The 27,735-nt window shown below is 46.7% G+C and overlaps 1 protein-coding gene across 1 annotated transcript; it reads right to left on the bottom strand.

The window, feature by feature from the left end:
* Positions 1–934: 934 nt before the first annotated feature.
* LOC114846262 (cytochrome P450 26B1) lies at positions 935–26,984 on the bottom strand. The gene is made up of 7 exons (XM_029135088.3): positions 25,723–26,984; positions 12,647–12,871; positions 5,826–5,944; positions 5,554–5,710; positions 5,319–5,474; positions 3,961–4,245; positions 935–3,870 (listed from the first exon to the last, which is right to left on the bottom strand). Exons 1-7 carry the CDS (start codon positions 25,924–25,926, stop codon positions 3,478–3,480), a joined length of 1,539 nt encoding a protein of 512 aa, XP_028990921.1. The 5' UTR covers positions 25,927–26,984; the 3' UTR covers positions 935–3,477.
* Positions 26,985–27,735: the final 751 nt, after the last annotated feature.

Consider the following 27,735-nt stretch of genomic DNA (forward strand, 5'->3'; position numbering starts at 1 on the left):
TCATTTTTCCTATTTAGTATCATCTATTACATCCACTGGATTTTTGTAAAAAAAAATGAATAAAACTCTTACTTAGTGTAAATGTAATTCAAGTAAGGCTATGGGATGTTGGTTTTGTGTATTCATGCACCCAAAGTATCTGGCAACCAGGAACAGCTTTTTGATATCCCACACTCTCAAATGGAGAGTTCGTAAGAGTGATTTTTGGACTCTGCAGCATCAACATGTCCCAAGAAAAGAAAAGCATTTGAGAAGGTCTTGCTGTTTAGGCGACCTGTGACAAAAAAGCCCAAGAATCCTTATAGGGATTCTGGAGCTGTGGCAAGCTTTGAATTTTTCTCCTTGGCTTTGGACGAGAGCTGTGATGTTCATGACACAGCCCAGTTACTCGAAGATATTTGTCAGAAGGGCTTCAGAATACAGATGATAATGATAATGTACTACAAATTAATCACATTATAAATGTTGTCACTACAATAACTTCAACAGGGCACTAGCATTGACTCAGTTTGTTGCACTTTTGGAGTAGTATGACACTGATTTTTAATTATATATAAATATATTTTAAATTAAAATATGTTTTAGAAGTCTAGAAGTTTAGAAGTCTTTAGAAACATATTTCCAACCATAAATAAAACATTTGGGGTTACCGTGGCTGAAAATGATCACAAATGTAATGACACACATGGTAAAAACATTTACATTTTGTTTACCAATAACAATAAATGACATTTATTTAAGGTGAGCCTCACTTTTTTATTGCTTCATCTCAACAAATTTCTGCTCTTACCAGCTTACTGCATTGTTTCACACATTCCACCCTTTGGCCCAGCCCTCCACAATATTTTCTGTTTCACCGCCCTGTAATTATTTCATTTCATATTGTATGTAGATGATGATTATTATTATTAAAAAGTATCACAAAATACAGACATATTTTTACTTTATAGTTTATTACAGGAGTACATTTGATGATCACTGTAACAAAAAAAGGAAGAAAGTAAACAAGACATTCATATTTAAACTAAAGGAACATACTTTTTGTAAAAAGAAATAATACATTTTATGTACAGAATGACATAAGACAATTACTGAGAAAACAACAGGTGAAAGGGAAGGGTAGTGTAGTCACATGGCACTTAAAATAGACGTAGCTCACAAGTGCTTTCTGTTTACATAATTAATATCAAATAAAATGCTGTGATAATAAGTCTGAATAACCAAACAAATAATTATTATAGTAATCAAATCAACAATATTAACATTTTGACACAGTTTACAATATAAATGAAAAACAACATTCTAAATACATCCAATATTTACCAAAGAACTTGTAATTTAGGCTAAAAACTCTAAATCTGTAATAGAATAAAAATAGCATTTCAAATATCTTATAACAATATTAATTGTACAATAACATTAATTATAGGTTATTAGTAGATGTTAATAGCCGATTTTCCCGGTGGCTTACTGATAATATGCAGTATAACCTATTTGTGGTCTGCTTGTTTCACAATATGTAAATATGTTAACCAGAGTATATGTATACATATGAAAGAAATAGCAAATCTGGTTCAATACAAACTATTTCATTCTAGAACTCTCAATTAGAAAACTACACAAGAAAAGCAGCAAAACATCTATTGTCATAATTTTCTTCGAAGAAATCAGTGGTGTGGTGACAGAGTGTACAATGCTGTGTGACAAATACACTGTCAAAAAAAATCTATTAACCTGCCATCTTGTGAAACGGTGTTGGTGTCTCTCTTTCTCTCTCTCTCATGCCTCTGTTTGGAACTCTGTTCAAGGATTCTAGAATTGTCCCAGAGTTCAACTAGCGAGTCCCAGAGTTCCATACTAGAAGCTTTCCATATGGAAAATTCATAAAATTAAACAAAACAAAAATCTCTTTTTTGCTAATTGACCACACAAACCTCTTGGAGTTCTGATTGTGCAATCACCTTAAACAATAAATCTCTTTTAGCTAATAAAGTTGCTTAAACCATGGAATTCATTTGTTTTGCATTCTTAGCGTTGACTGGAGGAGCAGTGAGACGGAGCATGAGCCTCTGCAAATAATGACAGACAGAAAATACACGTGGTACGCAAACAACACAGAATGACAGAAGTAACACTCAAGCAGCATGGTGTAGGTTTCCCACTCGCCACCTTCACCTTGTCCCTTTCATTCATGGGAGCAAGTTGTATTCTCATTGCAGGGTAGAGATAATGTCCAGGAGAGTACACGTCTAATACAAAGTGTACTCGAAATCCAAGCACAGGAGACCTGAACTTAACTGTTTGTTACACTTATGTTGTGTTATGCTAATTTATGTTTCTTTTATTCTCCACCACCCTGAATATCACCCAAAGTGAGGGCAACAGTATCGAAACAACCGCATGTCTTTTTTGTTTCAGTTTGATTGTTTTGTTTTTTTGCATAACCAGAAATAATATAACTGTCAACTTACAAAAACCAGTCGGTTCAGCTCTAAAACTGTGAGTGTTTGTTTTTATACAAAATGTGGAGTTGGTTAAAAGCTAAGTTTATGTTATGTTGTCATTCACATCTACTCTGCACCTGAGCTTACACCAACAAGGAAAAAAAGGACTGATCTAAGGTTTCCACTGAACGCTGATAGAAAAACATTTTCTTGTGTTTTGTCTCTTCTATATGATTTTTTTAAACTAAAAGTTTAAATTAACTTCTTTATCTTAACATCTCTCTGGACTAGAGTGCAGCTTTCTAGGATTAATGTAATGAACTGTTTAGTGATTTTGGCTAGGTCAAAGGTCATAGAACCGGTTGCATGTGTTCTGTCTCCTGCCCCTTAAATCATGGAGATCTGTGCTAATCACGGGGTTTATGACTGGATCTGCTGGCTAATAAATAACTCAAACTGATTTCTGATTTCAGAATACACACAGTGTGTTTGGGATCTGGACGGCAGTATTCTAGCTCAACGTTTAATAGAAAACCACTGAATTTGAACTTGACTGTTGACGCATCCATCTGTAACCCTGTAAGGCATCTAACATGGTTCACTGGTTTTGATGAGGCACAAGCACAATTTCATTCCTTCATCCATACCCTGTTTCATCCATCTCACCTTCCTTCTAAGCACAACTTCAGTTCAACATTTTACCCATAATTCCCCTGGCGTGCACTATCCACATTCTCTCTCAAATTATATTACATAGCTTTTTTGTACATACATGTTTGTTGATTTCTTTAAAAATACACAGCATAGAGCATATTTAAGAATTTTTGGCAGATTCTTTCTTTTTCAGAGAAAAATCCTGATCATCATTAGCTGAAGAGATGAAGATATCTGCTTTTCTTTAAGTCTGAAACTTAACCTTCAACTTAGTAGAAAAAAAGGTGGAGAAGAAAACCTCTTTTTTCCCCTTCCTTCAATCTGCTCCCCAATGAGCCACTTACCCTCCCCTCCCCCTCTCGCCACAGCTCCCCTCCCTTCAAACCGTTGCTCCCAGAAGCTCTTCTGTCTTGGCCATGATTTCATTCTGGTTGGAGTCCAAGCCGTAAAACTTGACCTTCAGCCCATCGGACGGGTGGAGCACCGGCACGTTGATCACACGGGGGAACTGCCGAGTGGCCAGCTCAAAGCGACTGGTGCTGGCCAGCTCTATTGCCAGGGTGCGGAGGAAGAGGGTGGCGAGCTGCTTGCCCAGACAGGACCGGACGCCGCCACCAAAGGGCAGGTAGTGGAACCTCCCCTCCTTGTCCTCGCCGCGCTCCTGGCTGAAGCGGTCTGGATCGAAGGCGTCCACATCCTTGAAGACGGCAGCGGTGTCATGGGTGTCCCGGATGCTGTACATCACACTCCAGCCCTTAGGAATCTGGACACCCTGGACACATAGGGATAGAAACATGCATAAGCTCCCCTATGCAACTTACTGGATCAGCCTTTTGTAGTAAGATTATTAATTGCAACTCACGTCAAGTTCGAAGGTCTGCATGGCCGTCCGGTAGGCCCCCGACACAGGCGTGAACAGCCTCAGCACCTCCTTGATGACACAGTCAAGGTACTTGAGGCTGATGATGGTGTCCAGCCGCAGCTCTGACTCGGGGCAAAGGCAGCCGTTGTGAAGGAGTCCTCGGGCCCTGAGCTCCTCCCTCAGGCGCTCCAGGACCTGAGGGTGACGGAGGAGCTGCGTGATGAGGGACGTGCTGGCGCTGGCAGTGGTGGCGAAGGCGGCAAAGATCACCTCTATGGTGGCTTCCTGGGGAAAAGCAGAGCGGCAGGAGAGGATGTCAGGGCTCTGCTTCACGCTAGCCAGTTTGCATCGGGTTTATCTTAGTTTTGGGGTTTTCGCACAGCCTTTCATACAGTGAAGCGGCACATTCGGGGGCTTTGTATTGTCTAGAGGTGGAGCATTAGAAAATAAACGAGTGGCTCGTGTGTTTTGAACATCACAGTGACATGTGAAGCATTTCTTCTCAAAATGAGCCCAATTATGAGGTCTAACTGTGAGCAAAGCCGGGACCCCTGAGCCGTCCCACTCTGATCGCTCCTGCCATTATTTTTGTTCCGTTGAGGCCAAAACAAATGTCAAAGTCAAAACATAGTAAGAAAAGTCGCTTTCTACCTAAAAAGAAATATGAAGTTTGTATCCAATAGCAACATTTAGCGCGCCGTACAGGGCCTATTATTAAAGTAGTGGAATAAATAACATTGAGGTCGGGCAGCACGAGTCTCAGTATAAACCTCCCATCTGCCATCATCCGTGTCTGCTTCGCTGTATGTGTGTTATACGTACAGTACATGCACGCATAAGGAAACTGCTGGTGAGTGTTTCAGCGTGGGCCTCTGGGACAGGCAGGCGCTGCCCAGTGTGTGTGTGTGTGTGTGTGTGCGTGTGTGTGTGCGTGTGTGTGTGTGTGTGTACAGGAGGCCTCCTTCAGACCCCTTGCAGGGGGAGTGTTGACTTATTTTTGGCCCTGCACTTAACCCAGAAACCACAGAGAGCCAGCGAGAGGCAGCGTGAGCTGGGTTTCCAAAGAATTTCTTAGAATCGCATTAATAGGTGCAGCGAGGGCGTGTCCCTCCGCGAGGCTGTCTGCATGCGCCTGTCTGGCCCCGGACACCAGCGTCACGGCGACGGGAGCACTAAGTCCCGCGCACACAGTAGCTTATTATAAAGAGTCAATGAAAACGATGATTATTGTTGGCGTGTGTGTGCATGCGCTCAGTTTGCGTTCGGTCAACCCAGACGGGCTCCGCTTGGCTAAACAGTGGGTGTGTATGTGCCAGTGTGTGCCGTACGCATGCACGGGCCCAGGGGGCAAAGGTCACCTTCAGCTCCTGCATGCTGAGCTCCGTGCCGTTCTCCTTGGCGCTCTCCATCAGCACGTCCAGCGCGTCGCTGTAGTCTTTGCCCTGGGAGCACAGCGGCTTCTCCCGGATGGCCTTCTCGATGCCTTTCTGCAGGATGTCTCTGGCGCGGATGCCCTGCGATTGACACGCGCGCTGGGATTAGCAGCTGCCCTTTCTCAGCCGTGGTGGATTAGGCCACGTCTGCGGCTCATACCTTCCTGTAGCCGCTGAAGGGCAGGTCTATGGGCAGACTGAACAGGTTGTCAACAAAGACCTGGAAGGTGGAGAACAGGTGCCGCATCTCGTCCTCTGACACCCTGAACCCCAGCAGCACCCTCACCGCCATGGTGAACGACAGCCTCTGGCTCTCCCTGTGAAAAGACAAGCAGTCACAACCTGGCATCGTCTAGACACACTTCAACCTGCTCAAATATCAATATGCATCCTACAAGTTCCTAATTACACGTATATCATTTCTGCCCCCACCTGTAGACATTGATGGGCTCAGGGTTCGAGCTCCAAACTCGGAGGCTCTCCTGGATGACCTGCTGGATTTTGGGAAGGTAGGATTCCAAGGCCTCGTGGCTGAACACTTTGGCAAAGACCTGGAGAGACACAGTGAAAGGCGCAAAGAGTCACTCACCGTGTTTGTTGTCAGGAGTCACAGACAGGCAGGATTTTCATTCATGTGTGATTAAGGAGGTGCAGGTCACAGCACAGGAGAGCACGCGGCGGTTTAGACTGGCTCTTCCAGTCTTTCCCACCGTGGCCACAAGCATCCACACAGTCACAGTGTGAGGCAGGCAGACGTGTGGAAGATGGAATTATTTTGAGAAATTTTAATGACTTTCAGCAGAAGAGCTGTGAGTCACGTAGAGGCTGGAATCAGCTGATTCATCTTTAAAGTGAGGTGTTGAAAATTACCAAACATTCCACGTATTTGCCTCCTGCGATAAGCATCCACAGGCTTCTCTGACAGTCATAATTCATAAACTTTAACCAATCGGAGCCGCTCAGTTTGATTTGGCATAAACCTCGTAGACATGGTCTATGTGACACACTGTTACACCTCTTACATAAACTCAGCAACTGCAGCCAAATGTAGAACCGACGCACATATAAATAATGAGCAACCTTTTCGGGGCTTAGTGATATTTTGCCCACAGACAGTTCTGAAGTTATGTAAAACCTGGCGTTAACTCAGTGACTGTGAAATAATTCTGCCTTCTTCTACAGAGGTCCTTATATTCCCTCACTTTTCATTCCCGTGATGTCTCTCATCCATTAATTCCCTCCTTCAGTGTCATTTGTTCTACCTTTAAAGAAGACTTTCCACGCTTTCCATCGTGTGTCCCGTCCAATATGTCTCAGATTCCTGCTCTCTCTCTCTCTCTCTCTCTCTCTCTCTCTCTCTCTCTCTCTCTCTCTCTCTCTCTCTCTCGTCATCTCTCCTTTCCTCCTTCTTTACAGACTTATACATTGTGAAGATTTTCCCCCGTAGTCAGCAGAACCAGAATGACGGGCAGAAAGAGCAGGAGCTCCGAGATGAGGGAGACTTCTCATCAAATATCCAATGACAAATAACACTGGATCTAAGTTGACCTTCAAAACTAACCTAAATCTGAATCTGTATCTTGGAAACCTTCCAACATTTCGGGGCCAGAAGTTCAGATAACGCAACTGAGCTGGTTTGTGAAATGAAATCATCGCGGTGGCGGCACGTATTCAGGCGACTTTGGCCGCTGCACGTGTTTCGCATTTTCTGCTCAATGTAACGCGAACATTTGCACAAACTGATTTTTATATTGTAGCAGAAATGCTGTTTAATGACAGGCCTCTCCGTCATTATAAGAAGCTATGGGATGTGGGCTGGTTGTTAGTTGTGTTTTCATGTTGATTGCCGTCCTTTCTAGGTTGGTTGTTTATGACTTGTCCTATTATCTAACCTGCATCTCTGCTGTGGTTTTTGTAACTTATTTTACTGCTGCGGGTTCTTTTATTACTATTCTCCAACATTTTATCGCCTCATATTTAAACTAAACAAAGCTTGACACTGTGCAGACGGAGCTTTTAGTAGGTACTATATGAAGGGATGCAGCAAATGCTACAAAATGACTTTTTAATTGGCTTTTGTCTAGAATTAACCTCCAACAAGACAGTTTATTATATTTATTACACATCTGCGTTTGGAGCTAATTTAAACTTGGATTCGATTTGTTTGAGCTGGATTTGAAGCCTTTGAAGCTAACACGCGCAAAGAAAAATGACTTTATTGTGCATGTGACATATACTTTCCATATGTAACAGCGCTGGACGAACATGAAAACAAAGTGTTCCTACGTCTCGGGGCTGAGACATAACGGAGTCTAGGAGGGAAGGAGGGAGCTTCTAGTGGGATTCCAGCCCGGGCCTGTGAGGGTTCTGTGGTTCCTGAGGTCAGTGTTTCAGCCACCAAACCACCAGTTGGGCATTCGTACACTTATTTTGTCCTCTGCCTCATTATCCTCTCATGTTCTTTTTCCTCTGTTCCCCCCCCCCCCCCCCCCCCCCATCCTCCAAACCCTGCTTCCCTCCCTCCATCGGCTTCAGAATGAATGAACAATAGCCCAGTGAGCGGGCGCTGTGTGCATGACAGACCCGTATGAGCTGAGTACGTGGAGCTACAGACGGGTGGGTGCGGATCACATGCCTCCAACATGTCAGCGGCGTTACGTTTCCTCTCCCGCCACACCCCAGGGCTGCTGGTCACAGATCAGCTTACATGACCTGCTCCCCGACCCCAACCACAGAGGATAACACGCAGCCTCCGACCTCGAAGCGGCCTCAGTCCTTGCCCCTGTTTGTTGGCCTGTCAGACGGTCTGAAAGACAAGCTGCTGCTAACGACGGCGGAGCGGTCGCAGACGCTCACTCTGGGAAATCCTGGCAACTGGACTTTGGTTCTGTTCCCAATGTTCCTTACTGGTCTATGTAGTGTGTGAGTTGACATGGTTTAGAGATGCCCCTCACACCTCCTGTGATATCTTGTTTCTGATCGGCTCATTGGCTGTTGGGAGCTTCGTCCCCAACATTTATTACTACTTTTGGCTGGTGCCAATGATTTGATCATAACAGGGACCAAGTTGAAACAGAGGTACGGTAGCATGACGTCTACTCACCTCCTTTACAGGAGGCTTGTACTAAAGTGTAGGTGTCTAAAACCTGAAGAAGTATTGTCACGAACTGAGCTGTGGCTTCTGCTGGGACTAAATGCTCCAGAAACCTGCCTGCTCACAATTAGCTCTTCACTGAATCACTCATTTCTTTTTCATTTTCATTTTTGAAATTGCGCCTTAAATCAATCACATCCTGACACTGATGGTTTCACTGAAGGCATGTCCCAGCTATTCATCTACCTGTAACTCAGCCAGATGCTCCGAAAAGTGCCCAAACACGTCTAAGTATCTTCACTATGATCGCTAAGTAAAATAAACGGAAAACACTCTAGGCAGAAACCAAGAGGTGAATCAGCAAACGTATACATTAGGCCGCAGAGCGTCGCATGATGCTGTAAATTTGGCCGTTTAACCTGCATTGGATTATGCATAATTGCTCAATTTAGGTAAGTACTCCGCCTGCTGCTACATACAGTACTTACATTAATGGAGACGGAGCTACTGTACGAGCAGTGAGTCACTGCGTGGGTGTGTGTGTGTGTGTGTACAGACGGGGGAGCAGAGCTGGTGAAGGTTACTACAGGTCAAACCCAGTGCCGGTATCTCCCCACTCGGCCAGCGGTCTTTAAACGCAGCGTCACCGTGGGCCGGGGGGCGGTGGAGGGGAAGCGCTCGCTGCAACGCTCACTTCTGCCGCACCACAAAAACGTGACTGTCTTCTGTAGCCGCCGGCGCAAAGACACACACTGTCGCACACAGACGCGCGCACACACTGCCAGACTCCTAAACACACTGATATAGTCACAGAAACACACGCACCCACAGACACGGTCGTCCTAATAACGTCCATATGTCTTAAATTATGTGAAAGTGCTGCGAGCTGCTGGTTCCACAGACATGTAAAGACTCCTTTATTCTTCTCTCTGCCCTGCTCTCCCAATGCTCTCTCTCTCTCTCTCTCTCTCTCTCTCTCTCTCTCTCTCTCTCTGTACTCCCACCTCTTCCCGTCTCTCACTGCCCCTTCATTCATTCTTTAAGAATCACTTTCTCTCTTCTCTCCATTACCTTAAACCAGAAGAGAAGCTGCTTTGTTATGAAGCTGCAACGCCAGAGGTGCCAAAGGTCAGAGTGTCAACGGGTCAGTGTCAAGTCAAAGCTGCATTATTTTAGCTTTAGTTGGTGATGATTTAAAATGTCACAGCTTGATGCTTTTTTTTCTGTGATTTTAACACTTCTGAACCTCAGTACAAGCTCAGTCAGTATTGGTGTTGCCCTCTACTGGTGACGAACGGAAGCACATAGTAAAGCCCACATGAGGCGTTAAAAGTGCCCATGCTTTGATGTGTTGTTTCAGTATCAACATTGGTAATATGATAATAAAAGACAAATTAAGTGGATGTTACTGTCGATGTCATGAGATCAGTGTAAAACTGCATGTCTTCCGTTCTTTTTCATATTTTTCTGTCTTTTCCTACTACATAAATTTAGGGATTGTAGCAAGACAAGAAGGGGGTCGAATAAACAAGGAGTCAAAGTCAGGACACTGTGAGTCTTGTGTAGAGACACTTCTCACTGCAGGTCAGGTACCGTAGGTGTTTCTGAATACAAATCTATTTTTAGTGTCCCACTATAGTTAAAGGTAGAGCTTCCTGACTGATGACAGAATGAACGCAAGCTCAACTGTTTAAAAATGCTTTATTATTATCTTCTACCAATAGGTTCACTAATAAAAGTGAATATTCTATAGATCTTAACATTGAAGCAACATGTCTTTGTTTCTGTAATGCTGTAATGTGGTAGAACGGTGTTGATTTTCCGGTTCGAGTGTGGTTATTGCAAAATGTAAAACTAAGGTTTTATCAGCTATTTTGATAACCAGCTACCACTAAAACTAGAAAGTTTAGAAGAGGCTTAGCTTAAAGCTGAACTTTAAGACTGTCGATGGCTTTAAGACTTACGATGGCTGACTCTGATTAAAAGGCAGCGGTTCTAAATGTGACACATTTCTTATTTCTACAAACCAATGGCGAGTGACTTAAGTCCTGATAACACAATAAAAAGGAATCAGACCTGTCTGTTTGCACCAGAACCGTGTGTCTGGCGTGTCTTTCTGTCTAGATTGATGTGTAAGTCCTGGATTTGGCCCCGCCGGGCCTGTAGTGGAAAAGCAGGCCGCTGTGGCGCTTTGAGGGAGTGACTTTCCTAGCTTAACACAAGGTTATATGGAAACTGGCTGGTTCTGTTGATCCACCGAAGGCTAATGTGCTGTGTGAAGATTGTTTTTCCGTAGGAAAGCCACAAAGAGGACACACACACACACATTCGGCACAGAGGAGCAGTTCTGGTCCAGTGGGTCAGAGTGGGCCAGAAAAACACAGGCCTGCACAGGGTTTGTTGACTGTCCTTCTGACACTGCTGGCCTTCATGCCGTTATCTCTCTCTTTACGCATCTGTATTTTGACCCTCGAGTCTAATGAACAGGGGCCAATGCTCTGTTCAGGTGCTGTGTGTCTTTCTTTATGTCTAGATTGATTTATGTCTGCACTAAGAACAAAATCATATCATATTGTGTCTGCTTGAATGGGCCTTGACATTTAATTATGGTCCATTTAAGACTCGGATGGTTATTTAAATCATAATCAATATCAAAATGATATTTTGAAGCTGCATTGGTCAGTATGCTTTGATTCCTCTTGTGTTTGTCAAAACCCAATGTTAGATCTTTTCTTATCTTCAGGAGGATATGGTCCAGAGAGTGTAGGTAAATTTGGTAACATGATAGTCAATCATTCTTCATCCCTTCATCTTCGAAGGGAAACAATCTTTCCCTTTGCCTTCCGTTCCGTTCCTTTGCCAGGAAGGTCAAAGGTCACAAGCAGAACAGCAACAGGTAGTAGCTTGCTTGTCTTGGCTCAACCAGTCGCTGCAGCTTTACTAGTGTGTGTGTGTGTGTGTGTGTGTGTGTGTGTGTGTGTGTGTGTGTGTGTGTGTGTGTGTGTGTGTGTGTGTGTGTGTGTGTGTGTGTGTGTGTGTGTCAGGCCCCCACAGAAAGCCCCTCTTTGTGCCATGTCAGAGGCAGCCTTCCTAATCAGGGGTCATTACATGAGGTTAGTGTGGAGGTCTCCTGGGAGAGGAGGGGGAATCAGAGCCCAGATTAGGCCCAGCCGACCCCTCACCATCCCCAGGCATGATGGCAACGAAACCCAATCCAGACTCCAGCTCCCCCTCCTTATGGTGAATCCGGAGAGAAAATGAGACTGATTCACAGGAAAAAAAAAACAGCAGACTTCTTCTCATCCTTTGTGTGTGTTTACCCCTGGCTTTGCTTAAAACGTGTGTGTGTGAGAGACAGAACGAGACAGAGAAGGTATGTGCTCTGGGGATACAGAGATAATAGGAGGGAGAGGTAAGTGGCTGATTACCTGAAATGGTCCTGGCTCGCAAAGCCAGAGGATGGAGGCAGGGGAGAGAGAAGATGGGACAGGAAGAGGTAGCAGGAGATAATGTGCAGATTTGTGCAGAACTCGCAGAAATGAAGAAGATGTGTAAAAACAGGACGAGGCGGTGAAGCGTGGCCGACTGTCTCCGCGAGAGCTCGTTCTCACGCTTCAGCAGCCAGACCTCTGTTGATAAGGCTGAGAGGCCGGGATAGTTTTACACCGGTCCTCTCTCCTTCGGTTTGCTTGTCGGTGCCAGGAGAGCAACCGAGGGAGCAGACGTCTGACAAACGCACAAGAGGCGAGGAGCATAAATGTTTATTTAAGTCTGTACCTGTGTGCGATTAGGGAATGCGTTGGCGTTGTCTTTCTCTCGCCCACCTGAACGTCGGCACTCAAACGTCTCGCAGCTTGCCTGGGTTGTCGTGTGATGTCAGCGAGATTTTTGGTTTTTGCAACACTATGAAGAAGCTTTGAAGCTGCTTTTGCTCTGAAGCTGAGTGTCCTCGTTTGTCCATTAGTAGATAAATGGGCCTTTGAGTGCAGGTTGCTCAGTGTGTGTGTGTGTGTGTGTGTGTGTGTGTGTGTGTGTGTGTGTGTGTGTGTGTGTGTGTGTGTGTGTGTGTGTGTGTGTGTGTGTGCGCGAGCGTGCGTGCGTGCGTGTGTGTGTGTGTGTGTGCGCGCGTGCATGTGCGTGTGTGTGTGTGTGTCCTGACCTTCCTCCTTTTCCGGTGGATGTCTCCGATGCTGTTGGCCAGCGAGTTGGGTCCCAGCAGCGTGGAAGTGCTCTTGGGCCAGTCCACCGTCACCAGCGTGTGTTCGCCCATCAGAACCTTGCGGACGTTCTCGGAGCCCGTCACCCGGATCAGAGGGCGACCCAGGAGATGGGTCTTGAACACGTTGCCATACTTCTGTCTCCGTGAGGAGTGAAAGCCTGAACCCTAGACAGAGGAGAGGACACGTGTGAAACGTTTTCCGTTAGAAAAATAAAGTGATTCAGAAACCGTTTGGAACGTTAACAACAAAACTCTGAATGTTTTTTTACATTTTAAGCATATAATTAAAGATCTGTACGTAAGAAGACGTAGCGGATGGATATAAATGATTCTTGGGTGGAGAGACTCTGTCGGGGAAATGACAAGGATTTCACTGGAAGGTGGAATTTCCCTTTAGCAGTCGACACTTAGAGCAGGAGGTGTGCGAAGACACGACTTTGAGGAAATCCCCAAACGCTCCACCCTGTTTCACTGACATTAGACAAACACGTCTTCCTTTGTGTTGACTGAGATTCACACAGTCTTCCTCTAACGGTCGTCTTTCACCTCAGTCCTTCCACGGCGTCAACTTGGGAAGCAACGGTCAATTAAAGCTGCAACAGTCATCGCCGTCCTCTGTGTCACTGGCGACATCGGTGCACCCAAATGATGCCGATGTTATTTTGGAAACCAGAAAAATGAGCGTAACCTGTCAACTATAAGCTCTGCAGCAATACTTAAAACCGATTTTTATGCTGGCTATTTATTTAAACCAGCTTTTAGCAGCTGACCTTCCCTCCAGCTTTGATCTTCAACCCTAAAAGCTCTGAGTAAGTATTTTTCCCTCTGTGGTTTGGGGCCCAAACAGACCATTTCTGGTGGGTCTCCCCATATGCAAAACGTTACCAACGTCCCCTTCATCTGAACTCTGAGCAGAAGTAAACCTATACACAGGAGGTTGCAGATGTTTAGGAAGCCTACAGTACATAGAGCAGGTTAATTCAATGAACCAGCTCTAAGCTGCGTTTAGGATTTTAGCGCTAATATCGGCCCCCGAACAGCTGAGGTTAAAGGTTCTCAAAACATTCTCAGCTCAGGCTTTAAGTGCTTCCACTAAATTTCTCATAAATATGCACCACAATGAGCGAGTCTGGTTTCTAATGTGTGTCCACTGTTAAGAGCTATGGACGGTTAAAATGATCTGTTTTTGATCTTAAAATAAAACAGTTTGTTTGTGAGATCTAAATTACTTCTGAAGTCTATAGCTGTAGAATTTGATGGGTTGTTTTCTTTTCAACTACTTTGCAGCAACTGTATGTGTCAACTAAGGGAGGAAACAAGCAGATGGTTGTTTCCTGAAGCGAGCACGCTTTGCTTAAAAAGTGGGTAGTGGGTAGTTAGCATAAAAGTCTTTAACGGTGAAGAAGCTAAACTAACCTGGAGCCGCAACGATACAGATGCTAAAACACGTATTTGTCCGTTTTAGCTTTGGGACCATGAGAAGAAGCTGAACAGTTCTGTTCTGGGCCCGTGCCCCACAGTGTGTCAGTAAACCCCCCGAGAACCGGAGCTGGAGTCAGTTAGCAAGCTGACCTGAGTTCAGCTTTGACGCTGACCTCTAAACGGCTCGGGTCACGGAAGACCGAGAGGGAGCCGACCCCAGAACTGTAAATGGGCTGTTTGAGTGAAAAGGAATATATATCAGCCCGAGGGCAGCTTACTGCGTTACACACTCCCACCGCTCACACGCCGAGCCACGCAGACAAACACGCCATTGACACGCACTCACGAAAGGACACATGCATCTACGATGCGGTCATGCGTGTTCACATACAGACACGCAGCAAATTCATAAAGCTCACAAAAAAGAAAACATACAAAGCAAACAAACACGTGGAGGCCCGACTGCAAATTGCCGTGACAACACTAACTGGTTTGACCCCAGTTTACTCTTGGGGAAAAAGATATGTACCACTGTGAGAAATAAACACACACACACGCACACACACACAGGCATGTAATATGTAAACATACAGTACAGGCCCTGGAGGTGCAGTAAAACCGTTTGGTTATACATTTAAACAAGCAGCGATAAAGTTTTCCATCAATGAAACAGACAATGTTTCTTTTGCATCCTCCCTTTCATTGTGTGTGAATCAGAACTACTGTGACCCTCACACAACTGGAAACGATTGACACTGCAGCGAAACAGAGGCTGATCCTAAATGCACAAGGCGCACACTTCTGCCTTTGTTGTGTGGAATTAGTGTGTGTGAAGCCACGAGTGTTTCAGCAAGTCGTTTGGTTCCTGTCTGAGACACGTTTTGCAGCTGCAAACCGACTTTCTGCGTGTGTGTGTGTGTGTGTGTGTGTGTGTGTGTGTGTGTGTGTGTGTGTGTGTGTGTGTGTGTGTGTGTGTGTGTGTGCGTATGCAGAATTTCTCGCCCCTATAACAATTTAACCTCTCAGCGTTTCTGGTTTACAGTGTAATTTGTGGCTCGGGCTCCTGCAGCGAAGCCTTGATACGTTTAATACAATCAAATCTGAATCTGTTTCAGCTGCTATAAACTGTTGAATAGTGTTTCAGCCAAACACTGGACTAATTACTCTCTGCATGAACGCACACAGCTCTGCTGTCGGATCACGGAGTGTTGTCCCCTGTCGTGTGTGTGATCTCTGTCGTAGCAGCAGTAAAGGAAATTCATTCACGTTTCTGAGTAACAGTCAAAATCCAAGCAGCAGAGGCTGAGGCGTTCAGACCGAGGCCTTGACGAGGCTCGTGCTCCAAAAAACCTGGATCCTACACTTCCCATGAGGCAGTCCTTCAGGGCCCTCGCTATCCTGCACAGATACAACTCCCCTTCATTTCTCTCGATTCCTTTGGTCTAATAAGTAACTTTGCAGGGATTTACCATTCGCTGTTGATTTGTCTCATTCTGTGGAACGATCGATTGGAACGTTTCAGCAAATTTCACCAACAGCGGCCTAAAACCGTGAAGGAGCTGTGGACTGGCCGGGCCCAGCCTCTCACCCGGCATCACACACACACACACACACACACACACACACACACACACACACACACACACACACACACACACACACACACACACACACACACACATCTGTGGCCGTGTGAAGGGGTTTGATGTTCCTCCTATTGCGTTGAACTTTGGTGGTTTTATTACACAAAAAGTCTTTTGAGCTGCAACCACTAACATGCCCGGGACAGCAAATCTTCATTACTGCCTCCTTCTTCCTTCCTGGCAGTTTGTGCTCATCTCTTTTGTTGCTCCTAGCGACAAACCTCACATCACTTACCGTTTCTCTGTGTGAACTTGACCTAAATTGAGCACAGATGCCTCGGCCTCTTTGCAGCTCTGTTAGCTGCTCCTGATTGCCAGACTGCTGCTAATTACCATTCAGGCCAACGCAGGCCGTCTTTGTAGCTGTTTGTAGTTGAGCTTAAGCTGCATCAGATGTTAAGACCTTCTCGTGAGGTGTTAACATCAGGTTATCTGTGTGTTCGTTCACCCTCTGCATCTAATACATCTAAGTGCATTCTAAGCAGTTTATGACACACTGCTGTTAATTGTTCACGTTTAAAGGCCCGATTCGACTCTTTACTATACGCGTTTTCTGACGACTAATTTCACCACAGTTACTGGAACCGGCCGCCTGAATGTGGCCCAGCTTAGTTTTCGCTCTGTGTTGATGTGTCTGGGTACAAACTGTTGACCTGAACTGTTTTCACAGCTCCTGTACACTTCCTCTTTTTACTGTGGCATGCACGCACACATAAACACACACACCAGGTCGCCGGCCGGCCTCTGGAGCCCTCGGGGTGTGTGTGTGTGTGTGTGTGTGTGTGTGTGTGTGTGTGTGTGTGTGTGTGTGTGTGTGTGTGTGTGTGTGTGTGTGTGTGTTTTAGAGCAGGGGTTGTTTTCCAGGCTGCATTTTGCTGCCACATGGATGTAGAGTGGTTTAGTATGTCTGCCTGGCAGGCCTGCTGACACACACAGCCCAATTCGAAGGGAGTTCCTCAGCAGCCAGACAAGGCTCCCTTTCACACTCCAAGATGCGGCATCAGATTGGGTCGATTGTGTACTTTGGGGTGTGTGTGTTTGTAGCAATGTGTTTATCTCCTAATATACTTCTCTTTCCATTGCTTTTTCTTTTCTTTACTCTCTCTCTCTCTCTCTTACTCTCTCTCTCTCTCACACACACGCACACATACACATTTGGCATAATGCTGAAGGTTTTCATTTGAGAAAGAAGAAAATGGAAAAAAAAGTGTGTTAAACAAAAAAAAAAAGTTAGACTGAAATAATCTGTGTTTGTGTGCGTTGTGCGTGTGCCAGGGGTGTGGTCTGGATGACATTTAGCTTAAAAGGTGAGAAGTGTAACCCCCCCTCCCTCCCAAATCTGGCAAAACTCACAGATACACATGGAAAAGTTGTGATGTAATGACGCCACACTCCTGGTGCAGGAGGACACGTACGAAGCCACGTACGTGAAGTCGCCGCGGAGACGCAGGCGTCGCCACTTCACACTGATTGCACAAGCTGCAACACACGTTCCCTCTGAACTTGAGTGAAGCGCAGGAGCCTTCAGTGTAAACAATCGCTTAGTGTCGCAAAAACCCAGAAACCAAAATTGCTACCACAACATTACGGCTGATTTTACCACCGAGGTCACAGACAACAAAGTCTGATGTGAGCTGAAAACCATAAAGAGGTTTCTCTTAATGATGGCGGGCATAAAGTTTTAAAGCTCCCCCCTCCCCCTTGTGGACGTGCTACCTAGCAACGAAGAAAAGTACAAGTCGGACCGTGGAAGCTCAGAACATGACGTGTGCATGTGAGCGAAGGGGAGCGTTTTTTCCAGCGCGCCGCAGTGCAAAGCTGTAAACGTGAATGATCTGATCAAAGCCCTCACTGTTTATTGTTGCTTCATTGTTAAACTGCAGGTTCACGAGATTTGTGCACTTGTTGTACAGTGATTGGCTTCGATGCGAAGCTTAAAGCCAGCGCTTCACGCTTCCAAGTTGGTGCAAAGATGCACCTTTATTCAATTTTGTGCAGCACAACGGTGATGTTTTCTAACCGGGATGTCGTCTGATAAATATCGCAGTGAGTTGAGTTACTAGTTCGTGTAAAACAATAGTTGAATTAATGAGCAGTAGATTAAGGTTTAGATAATTATGATAGAGATTTTCTGTTACGTTTGCTTTGACAGGAAACTTAAAGGAACAAAACCCAAAGTTCAGTTTAGACCAGCTACATGTTGGTTCCACGTTGCGCTAATTTCCACTAAATCTAAACTAAACTAAACTCGAAATCTCATCGTAGCTGGAAAAGAAAGCTATCTTTTTTTTTTTTTAATATAACTGACAGTTTTAAAGTATTTAATCCACCGCTTTTCATCTGTATCACCCAAACGCTCTGTTCACTTGAAGGCAACAGTAAGACCGGCGCCGGCACGTCAGGTCCTGTGAGTTTAAACTGGACCCAAAGGCTTCATCGAGTATAAAATTCTGCACAAGATGAAGATTAAGATTTAGTGAGGGATGGTGGATGTTAAAGGACGGTTAGAATAAGCTAGAGCTACGCTAGCGCGGAGGTTAGAGGTTGTGCACACACGGCTGATTGGTAGGAGAAGGCAAGGGCATAACGCTCCCACCTTGGTGTCTGTCTGCCGTCTGGACGGGGCCTCGCTCGTAACCAGCCGTGACAGCTTCCACAGAGTCCCTTTTATATTTTTTGAACAGAGATTTATCAGAAATTTTACAAGAACCTCAATAAAGGAGGCAGGGAGGGAGGGCCTCGCTGAGGATTTTCCACGCGCCCCGTCCAAACCCTCACACATGCGAAAGCTTTCATTACACACTCGCATGCTCGTGCAGCCTTTTTGACGAGTGCCACCACAATCACAGAGTATGTCATAAAATCTTTCTCTCTCTCTCTCTATAAAAACACACTCCTCCCTCGCTAGCGCGCACACACACACACACACACACACGCACACGCTGTCCGAGCGCCGCTAGCTAGCGAGGCGGCCGTGCTAAAAATACCCCGTCTGTTCTGTTGGGGTTGGCCTGGGGGCGAACCTGGGCCCAGGCTTATAAATGTCCTCTTTGTAGCAGCAGTGGAAATGTCCAACAAATGACTCTTTTATTAGGGCAAGACAAAAAAACACAGCTAATTATGTTTACTCAGATCAACGCTGCGGCTCAACCGGCACGCACACGCGCGACGGCGAGAGGCGAACACAGCGCGTGTGAGTGTGAGCTCGTACTCTGCAGGACACGCGTCTGAATCGGACACCCTAAATGTTCCCCTCAATTATTAATTATTAGCGGAATTAGGCTAAGAGCTAATATCTGTCTAGAGCAAGTAGCGGTTCCTTGTTTGCTACAATTGTAATAAATGGCACAATAGTAAATGTCAAGTTGTCAATTCACCGTGGTGACTTTTAAAATTAATAACTGCCTGAAAACCTGAAATCTGAGTCGTTAGCTTAAAGCTAATGAATGTTAGTGATCAATTAATTGGGATTTTAAAAAGACACTTGGTTGAAAAATATTCAGATTTTGAAAAATGATACGATGAAACAACTCACTTGTACTCGCAGTCTTTAAATTGTTGCACTCAATTACTTTACAATTTAAAATTGTTATCTTTTTATAGTCATTTTTTAGCTGGCATGCGATTTTAATGATGGGGATGTAGATTATTCTGCATAATAGAAAACCTATTGCCGTTTATTTTAGATTTGCACACACTTCATTTCACTGTGCTGCACACATAATTGTACAAACTAACGTCTGACATCACTATTTGATTTTAAATAAGGAACATACAGATACAACTGAAACAGTGAGGGACTGAGCGGCAGAAGTCTTTGCTGCAGATCCAGATGGTGAAGATTGCTTTTTGGCAGCTTGGTGGGATGTTGCTGATGGATACGCTGACTCAAATGTCATTATCAATAGCACAAGGTCAAAACTAACTTTTAGAGTATTTGTGTCTGGAAATGCAAAGTCAATATGAACAAAACAGAATGAAATACTAAAGTTCGTACTTAACGGAAACTCAAAAATCCTAGAGCAAAAATCCTGACCAGAGCCACAGAGTATTAGGCGACGCCAATTATATAATTTTGAGAATTTAATGTAAAATAAAAGTTCAAAATGAAAATTGAAAACGCTGAAGCGGTGGCGAAGAAAGAGAGGAAACGAGGTCAAAGGCTGTGAGGGAATTCCTTTTTTCTTTTCAGCTGTCAATCATTCAGCCGGTGCCAGGAATACCAAGGAACCAGTGTGTGAGTTTTTGTATGCGTGTGTGTAATTGTGTGTCTGAATGGTACGGTAGGTCCTCGACTTGACAATGAAGCCCGTCCCTTCGCGGTCACGCCACCACATCAGAGAGACAGAGGGAGCAGGAGAAAGAAATGAGAGAGCGTGAGGAGAGGAAAAGACGAAAGGAAGGAAGGAGGAGGGGAGGAGAGACCAAGGGCAGGAAGAAGGAGAAAGAATGAAAGAAAGGGAACAAGAAAGTGTGAAGGAGGTGAGCGCCAAGAGCGGAGCGAGAGAAAGCGAGCGCAGAGCGTGGCAGAGGAGGCGGAGAGATGGGAAGGCTGCTGGTTTCAAAAGGGACGGATTAACGAAGGAGGGCTACGGATAGTTCAGCCAAAAAGTAATGAGAATGGAGAGAGAGGGAGCGCGAGGGAGAGAGAGGGAGCGAGAGGGAGCGAGAGGGCTGGCCCCTGACCCGGGGACATTATAGAAAGGGAGATTATGGTTGTTCAAAACTCTCTAAGCACTCACCCCGGGACCCCAGCTAATACCCTGACACACACACACACACACACACACACACACACACACACACACACACACACACACACACCGCAGCCACAGGCAAGCCCACATTATGTAGACAATACATCAAATTCATTACATTTATTCCACATTTTTCTCACAAATTTCATCAAAACCAGTGACTTGGCCCCATTAACAGGGATTATCTATGTATTTAAAGCCTAATTTAATTTTCATTTGTGTCACTGAGCTCCACTTTGTCCTAAAAGTCTCGCTGGGCCTTGTGTTGCTGTGAACATGGACACTAATCTGTCATTTTATCTACATTTTCACTTCCTATAGATTAGATTATAGATTCCTATAGATTTTCACTTCCTAGATTCTACTTTCACGCAGCAGTTAATATATTTGGTAAAGCAGATGCTTTAAATGCTTTTATCCTACACAGAAATGACAGATCTCAGATCTTCAACTACATATGAAGCTGAGCACCAGAATTGCGTCGAATTGTTGTTTAAAAATGGCCGTAATTACTGTTGGTTTTGGTCTGAGCGGGCACTTATTGACACACAGACACCCACTCATTGGCAGCGAGAGCTCAACACTGGGCTCCATCCACGGCCAAGGACAAGCGTGTTGGAGAAGGAGGCGGTGTGGTCCCGGGGTGAAAGAAGGGGCAACGGAGATCACTGCCAGTGCGTCCTGCTAATCAGAGCACGGGAAGGAGGTGGGAAGGGCGGTCGGAAGGCCGGGGACCGGAGGGAGCGTGTAAAGGTATAAAACGGAATCATTCTGCAGTAAAGTCATAGTCCAAGCACCAAAAGCCTGTGGTCAAATTAAGGAAACGAAGCGAGGACTGAGCAATGATGAAACGAAACGTCGGAGCAGGCTACGTGCAGGACATAGTGAGCATTCCACCAACGGGAACATCGCAAACGTAACTAGCATCAACTAGCAACCTTCAATTCAAAGTCATGAGGCTGAGACAAGATGGAGAGCAGCCTAAAAAAGCCTCCCTGGGGTTTGAGGAGAACCGTCCTGTCTTTGTTCTTAATATCAAATAAAATGCTGCCCATTCTGTCAACTATGTGTCTCCACCCAACAAAAAACACACAGTCTCCCGTTTGCCTGCGTCCGGCCACGAACCGCTCATCAGTCAGTGATGTCATACGATCTCCTCACGCGTGTGCATCTGCGCGTAGCCGTGAGCGACTTGCCTGTGCGTCTGCTGCAGGTCATATGCGTGTGTGTGCTCATAGTCGAAGTCTTTCCATTGATTGTATGTGTGTGTGTGTGTGTGTGTGTGGCTTGGGATTGTGGAACCGCAGCACACAGCAGGCTTGGACCACAGTAATGGAACCTACTATAGATGGAGCCACCAGGCATCACAGGCCCAGCTCTGTCTGCGCTGGTTAAAGAACGGAGGTCGTCTGGATCGAGGCGAAGCACCGTGATGTTCGATCACCACCCAAGCTCAGGTCGAATTCAAATATGGAATTTGGAAATGGTGCCGTTATAGTTTGTTAAACGCGTATTCGAACTTGTAAAGGTGAAGTAAAAAGTCTGCGAGCTAATGGGATGTCTGCTACCTGTGCCAAGTCCAGACAGACCAACGGTTAAAACCAGACGCAGTAAATAATAGTGATCATAAGAAGAAACACAACGCTTCCGTCTAATTCTTCTTCTACTGTGTATTAGTGTAGATTGGCCCACAGCGCCCTCTACAGCATCTGAGTCAATGTAACAGATTACAGTAAAAACCTGCAACAAAATGTAAACCGATCCCTGACGTCGGCCTGTTGACGTCTGCAAAAAAGCACGCTTCCGGAGGGAACGGAACAGGAAGGAGAAGCGGACGCGGCGCGAGAGCGAGCTGTCATCACTACGCGGGATGACAGAGTGTTTGGCCTCCGAGGCCGTCATTACGCTGCCCGCCGCCATTCGCACTTCATCGCTGCCCAGCAGACACCAAGACGAGCAGACGGGCAAAGGGGCGGCGCCTCAAAGCGCACATTTGTGCCCAGTCACGGGCTTGAATCGCACTCGAACACGCGCTTCAGCCTCTGCCATGTGTTCGTTCCCATTGGCCTGACCCAGATTCAGTCCAGCCCGCCTGCGCTGTGAGTTATCGGAACCAGAGCGGGAGAAACTTTCCCTTGTCGACTGGGAACAGCATCAAGCGGCGTCTGTGTGTTAATATCAGGTCTGTCAAACAACTCGGCTGGAAGACGAGCGAAGCAGCAGCGGGCGTCTGGAAGTTTGAAGCACTTCGTTTCCCAGAATTCCTAGTGTAACATTAAAGACCAAGCTTGCAATTCATGTTTAATTTTCTTTTTTTTCTTTTTTTTTTTTTTTATTAACACGACTTTAATTTCATGCGAGCCTCTGAAAAACCAAGAAACCCCCAAATGCCACAGTCCCGCAGCAGCGTACTTAGGATTCATACAGGATTTAGGTTCAATATCGATCACTTTTATGCTATCAAGTGTTGTGTTTACAGTTCATGCACACGACCGCGGTTCATGTCCGCGTATCTGATCTCTACAGATATAGGTGGAGGAACCTGCTGATTCCATGCACGTGTGTGTTTCCCCCGCTCGGCTGCTCTCCTGCTTGGCACCGCTTCCGCTGAAGGCTCCAGCGTCTAATGAGAGCAGACAGCTCTCTGGCAGAAACGACCAGAAAACTATTTCTAACTGCAGATCGCTTTAAAATGGATCCGTCACGAAAGCGCGCTACTGCTGCAGCCGCCGCCGCTGCGCTGAGGTAAAAATACACACTGCATGTACATGTGTACGTGGAGCCAGAACTGTGTTTACGCAGGAGATCTGGTGGAGACATTAGGGCGGAAAAAAGAAGACAGAGTGAAATAAAGGGAAAGTGAACGTGAGTAAAGAAAAAGTAAATAATGAAACACGAAGAAGACGCGGGTCTTGGCAGCGCCTCGTAAAACTGCAGCGGAGAAATCTGACGCGGCGATGGCTGCCTCAGGACATGTTCCCACATAACTGCCTCTCGTTCACACGTAGAAACGTACACTGTGCAACCCGCAAATCCCACGTGTTTGGATATTGTAGGTTTCTAATAATAACGTATCGGCGGCCGCTCGCGGTGATGCGTTTCCAGATAATGACCATGTATTTCTTTCCCATCTGCAGCTTCCCTTGGTTTCATGGAGCATCGTCTCAAGCCCAGGTGTTTGTCTAAACAGCTGCTTCAGACCATCAGTGAAGGTGAATGTTGGACCTTTATTCATCGGGTGGTTCAAACGAGCAGCTGTTTGCTCATATCTGAGCCACACGAACCGAAGCTGCAACACTGTGTTCACGGTGTTTTTACTGCCCCCTAGTGGCCAGAAGATCAGTTATTGCAGCTTTAACTCCTAGACGCACGGAAAAAACTAATCAGAACGTTTGCACTTGACTTGTGATATTAAAGTGTGATGAATGATCCCCGATCGGGCAGGAAATGTGCAGCAACAACACTTGGACACAACACACTCTGGAGAGACGCTGTTAATCAACACAATTGGGTCTGAAACCCTGTCAGACACGCAGCTCGTCCTCGAGCCCATCAGGCAGCAAACCAGTAGCCGAGGCGTGAAACAGCGTCTGAGCCCAAGGTCCCATCAGTGTTTTATCCCTCAACCGGCAGCAGCAGCATCTCTGCCCCTGCATCGACCCGTCGACATAAGCCGTAGGATAAGATCAGTGTGGGAGGACTCAGCCCCGTCAGATGCCGCGCTGCTCGTGGGGTCCTCGTGGGCGCGGACGCGCCGTTTCTTTTTTTTTCCTCCTCCCCGCTGACTGACGTGCCCCCGCGCCGCCCCGCCGTAAACTTGGCCGCGGTGCTCGGCCGCATTCCGGGAACGCATCTCGCTCGGTGTCAGATGTAAGCGAGAGGAGCACGGCGAGTTCAAGCCCCGCGCGCGGCCAACGCGCCTCCAGCGGCGCGGCCCCTGCGTCTCGGCCGCGCTCCGCCCTTTCTGCGTTCCATTCCGACTCGTTTCCCCTCCTGCCCGTTCTGCTGTGCGTGTTCGTTCCAGCCGCCTCTGTCTGCGCGCGCTCCTGCGAGGCGTCAGTTCACGCCGACATCGTGCGCTCAGCAGCGACGGTCCCGCTGATAAAGGTCCCGTCCGTTCCCTGTGACCCGCCTTTGGTCCCGACACACACATTCAGCGTCCGTCCCGTCTGTCTGACAGACCTCAGTCATAGTTTCAGTCGCTCATATCCATAACGACGTGTGCTGTTATCGTCTGGTTTGTGAAACACGCGTCACGCTGGGAACTTTTTAAGACGCAGCCAACGGCGCGGAGCGGAGACGTGCACTTTAATCTCAACTTAAGCCGCTTTTGGGCGCATTCGCACACACTCGCGTCATGATAAACGTTTATAAATGATAAACTTTGGTTTTACGTTGTGAGGAAGCGGCGAACGCACGGTTTTATTCTCGGCCCGGAGCGACTCGTAATCAGCCCGTGTGCAGCTCGACCCCGCGGCGGAGGGAGAGTCGCGCCGCGGTCCGCTGACCCGACGCGCTCCCGTCTCAGACAATAAACGCCGATCCGATGGCGGCGCGGAGCCTCCGCGCGAGCGCAGGGGGGCTGATTGGGGGCAATAAACTAATCAAACGCGCAATCAAAGCCTTTGATCGTCCCGTGCGCGCACGTGTGCACGCGTGTCAGGAGCTACCGGCGACTGCGTGGATGTGTCACGGGCGCGCAGGAGGATGAACCCGCTTTAAGCGACCTGAAGACACGCGTTTAAGACACGGTGGATTCTACGATCGCGCCAAACCGCAGAGTTCAACACACAAACTGGCTTTTTTCTAGTTAGTGCTTTTGAGCATCAGTAAGTGGAGCGCAAGTAAGAATAAGCACGTGTTAAAATAAGTTTATAATCCTCCCTGCTTTTGAATTCTGCTGTCATCTCGCCGAGCTGCGCAGTCACTCATTGATAACTGGATTTCACAGACGTCAGAAAACAAACTATAAAACACAGTGAGGCGTGTTAAAGTGCGATAACAACTCTGGGCAACGTGAAGGTACTGGGCAGTTTATTCCAGTAATCAATGACGCTGATTTTATGGTACGCGCACCGTCACCGACGGACTAATCAGTGTCTCCGGGACCCGCGGGGACCCGCTCTGACCCAGACACCGAGTCGCGCCCGACCAGGACCCCCGCCCCCCTCTCTCTACCCGCAGGCGCTCTTACCTGCAGGAGCCAGTGGCACGTCTCGCCGATGAAGGGGAACCCCATGGATCCTTTTGGCATGGGCAGTTTGCAATTTCTATCCCGCGTGGACGTCCATCTGAGCTGCCACAGCTGCTGGGACACGGCGAGGAGCAGGACCATGGACACCAGGCAGACGGCCAGAGTGGCCAGAGCCGAGACGAGGTCGAAGCTGTCGAACACCATGGTGATGGAGAGTCCGGCAGTGTCTCTGGACAGCTTTCAGGAATCAGACGACAGTTCACAAAGTTTTATATTTGTGACAAAAATATTGATGTGGATCCAGGGAGTGATTATGAAATTTAAAAGGCTTGGATTTTTTTGCGTAAAAACACGCGCTCTCCTTTTACGCACTCCAAAACGCTCTGGAGGAGCAGTTTCTAGAATGAATGAACTGTGTGGAATGCGATGTTTTCTGTCAGATCGATGAGATCTGTATCTGTAAAAGTCACAAAGTGGATTTTCTGGGCGTAAAAAAGTGCCAAAAAGTTTGAGTGGAGAAGATGCTGCAGGTGAGCTGCGCTCCTGGATCCCCGGTGTCTTTAATATCACAGCTCAGCGTCAAAGTGTAAAAATAAAAGCATTAAAACTCACTTTGTTTTAATGATTCAAACATCTAGAAGAAGAATCACACTCTTCTGATTTTTGAAATCTCATTTTGGTCTCGTTTGTGGATCACTGACCTAAAATGAAGTTTGGGGGCAAAATGTCTGAGACTTGATGGCAAGTTAAAAATCTCAAGGTGACACGTTTATGTCAAAAGCTGGGCCACCGTGGGACACGTGGAAAAAGTGAAGCCGAGTCCTGGAACTAACAAGGGCTTTACTTTACTTTTTTAAAACTTCCCGAGGGATGGAAAGTTTGGGTTTTGGTTGGAGGGGGATGAACAAAAATCTTCCAGAAATCTCGTCTCTCTGAAGTCCAGCAAAAAAATTTAAAAAAAAAAAAGCCTCTTTGCAAAAGTTTTAAACTCTCTGGAGGAAGTTAAAGTAAAATGACGATGTTTAAGATCCGTGGACGTGCAGGAATGAAAAGGTGCGCGGGAGATGCTCAGGAGCCACCGTCCTCCTTCTCCTTCTCTCACTTTCTGTGGTCCACTCTCTTCTCTGTGTACCTTTCTGTTTCTCGGAGCTCTCTCTCTCTCTCTCTTTGCTGGCTGCCTATACAAAGTCACCCTCAGTATGTGTGTGTGTGTGTGCGGCGGCTGCGTGCGTACAGAGTGTGTGTGCGCGTCAAGCCAGAGGCACCAATGAGTGTTTATATAGCGCGGAGGCAACTGGAAGGCGAATAGGCGGCCAAGGGCTCCCGTCGCCCCCCTCCAACCCCACCTCGCTCCAGCGACAGCGAGAGAGGCAGAGAGGCTCCCCTCCCCTCTTCCCTCCCCCTCCCTCCTTCCATACCTCCCCTCCGCCCCACCTCTCCGGGCTCCTGGAGAACCCCCCCCCCGCCCCCTCTCCCTCTCCTCCTCGCCCTTTCCCCTCCCACCCGCCCTCCTCTCAGAAGAAGGGGTGGTGTAAAGTGAGCGGCAAGAGGAGAGGAGTCTTGGAGCGTGCTGAAACTGGCAACCCGCCAGAGAGAGAGCGAGAGAGAGAGAGAGAGAGAGAGAGAGAGAGGTGCCTCGTAGTTACTTTTATGACTTGTGTCTCCGTGCGCGACGTGCACATGTTTGAACTAATCACCTGCATATTAAACCGGCACCGGGCACACACCGGGACTGATGTAACCGGCCATTACAGACATCCCAGTCCAAGTCAATACCAGCTTTAACTGCAGCAATTGCAGAAAGTATTTCAGCCGGCTTCGCTTCACCGTGCGCCTTTACGCACGAACCGCGGCGCGTAAAGGCGCGCCACACGTCCAGCTTGTCTCAGCGGTTCCGTCCTATACACCGTCATGTTCCCTTTAATAAATCTTATCGCTGACGCCCCGGGACACGAACGCGGACTATATTTGCAGCGTTCATTTCCCAAATGTCTCTGGGCCACATGACTTCAT

Source organism: Betta splendens, chromosome 2 (assembly GCF_900634795.4).
Source record: "Betta splendens chromosome 2, fBetSpl5.4, whole genome shotgun sequence".
NCBI lineage: Eukaryota > Metazoa > Chordata > Actinopteri > Anabantiformes > Osphronemidae > Betta > Betta splendens.

What these genes read in the sequence shown, in the direction of transcription:
- LOC114846262 (XM_029135088.3), bottom strand. Translation starts at nt 25,926, where the DNA reads ATGGTGTTCGACAGCTTCGACCTCGTCTCGGCTCTGGCCACTCTGGCC. An exon ending in TCCACCGGAAAAGGAGGAAG is followed by an intron (nt 5,945 to 12,646) that starts GTCAGGACACAC and finishes GTGTCTCTCCAG; the next exon opens with GTCTTTGCCAAAGTGTTCAG. An exon ending in TGCAGACCTTCGAACTTGAC is followed by an intron (nt 3,871 to 3,960) that starts GTGAGTTGCAAT and finishes CTATGTGTCCAG; the next exon opens with GGTGTCCAGATTCCTAAGGG.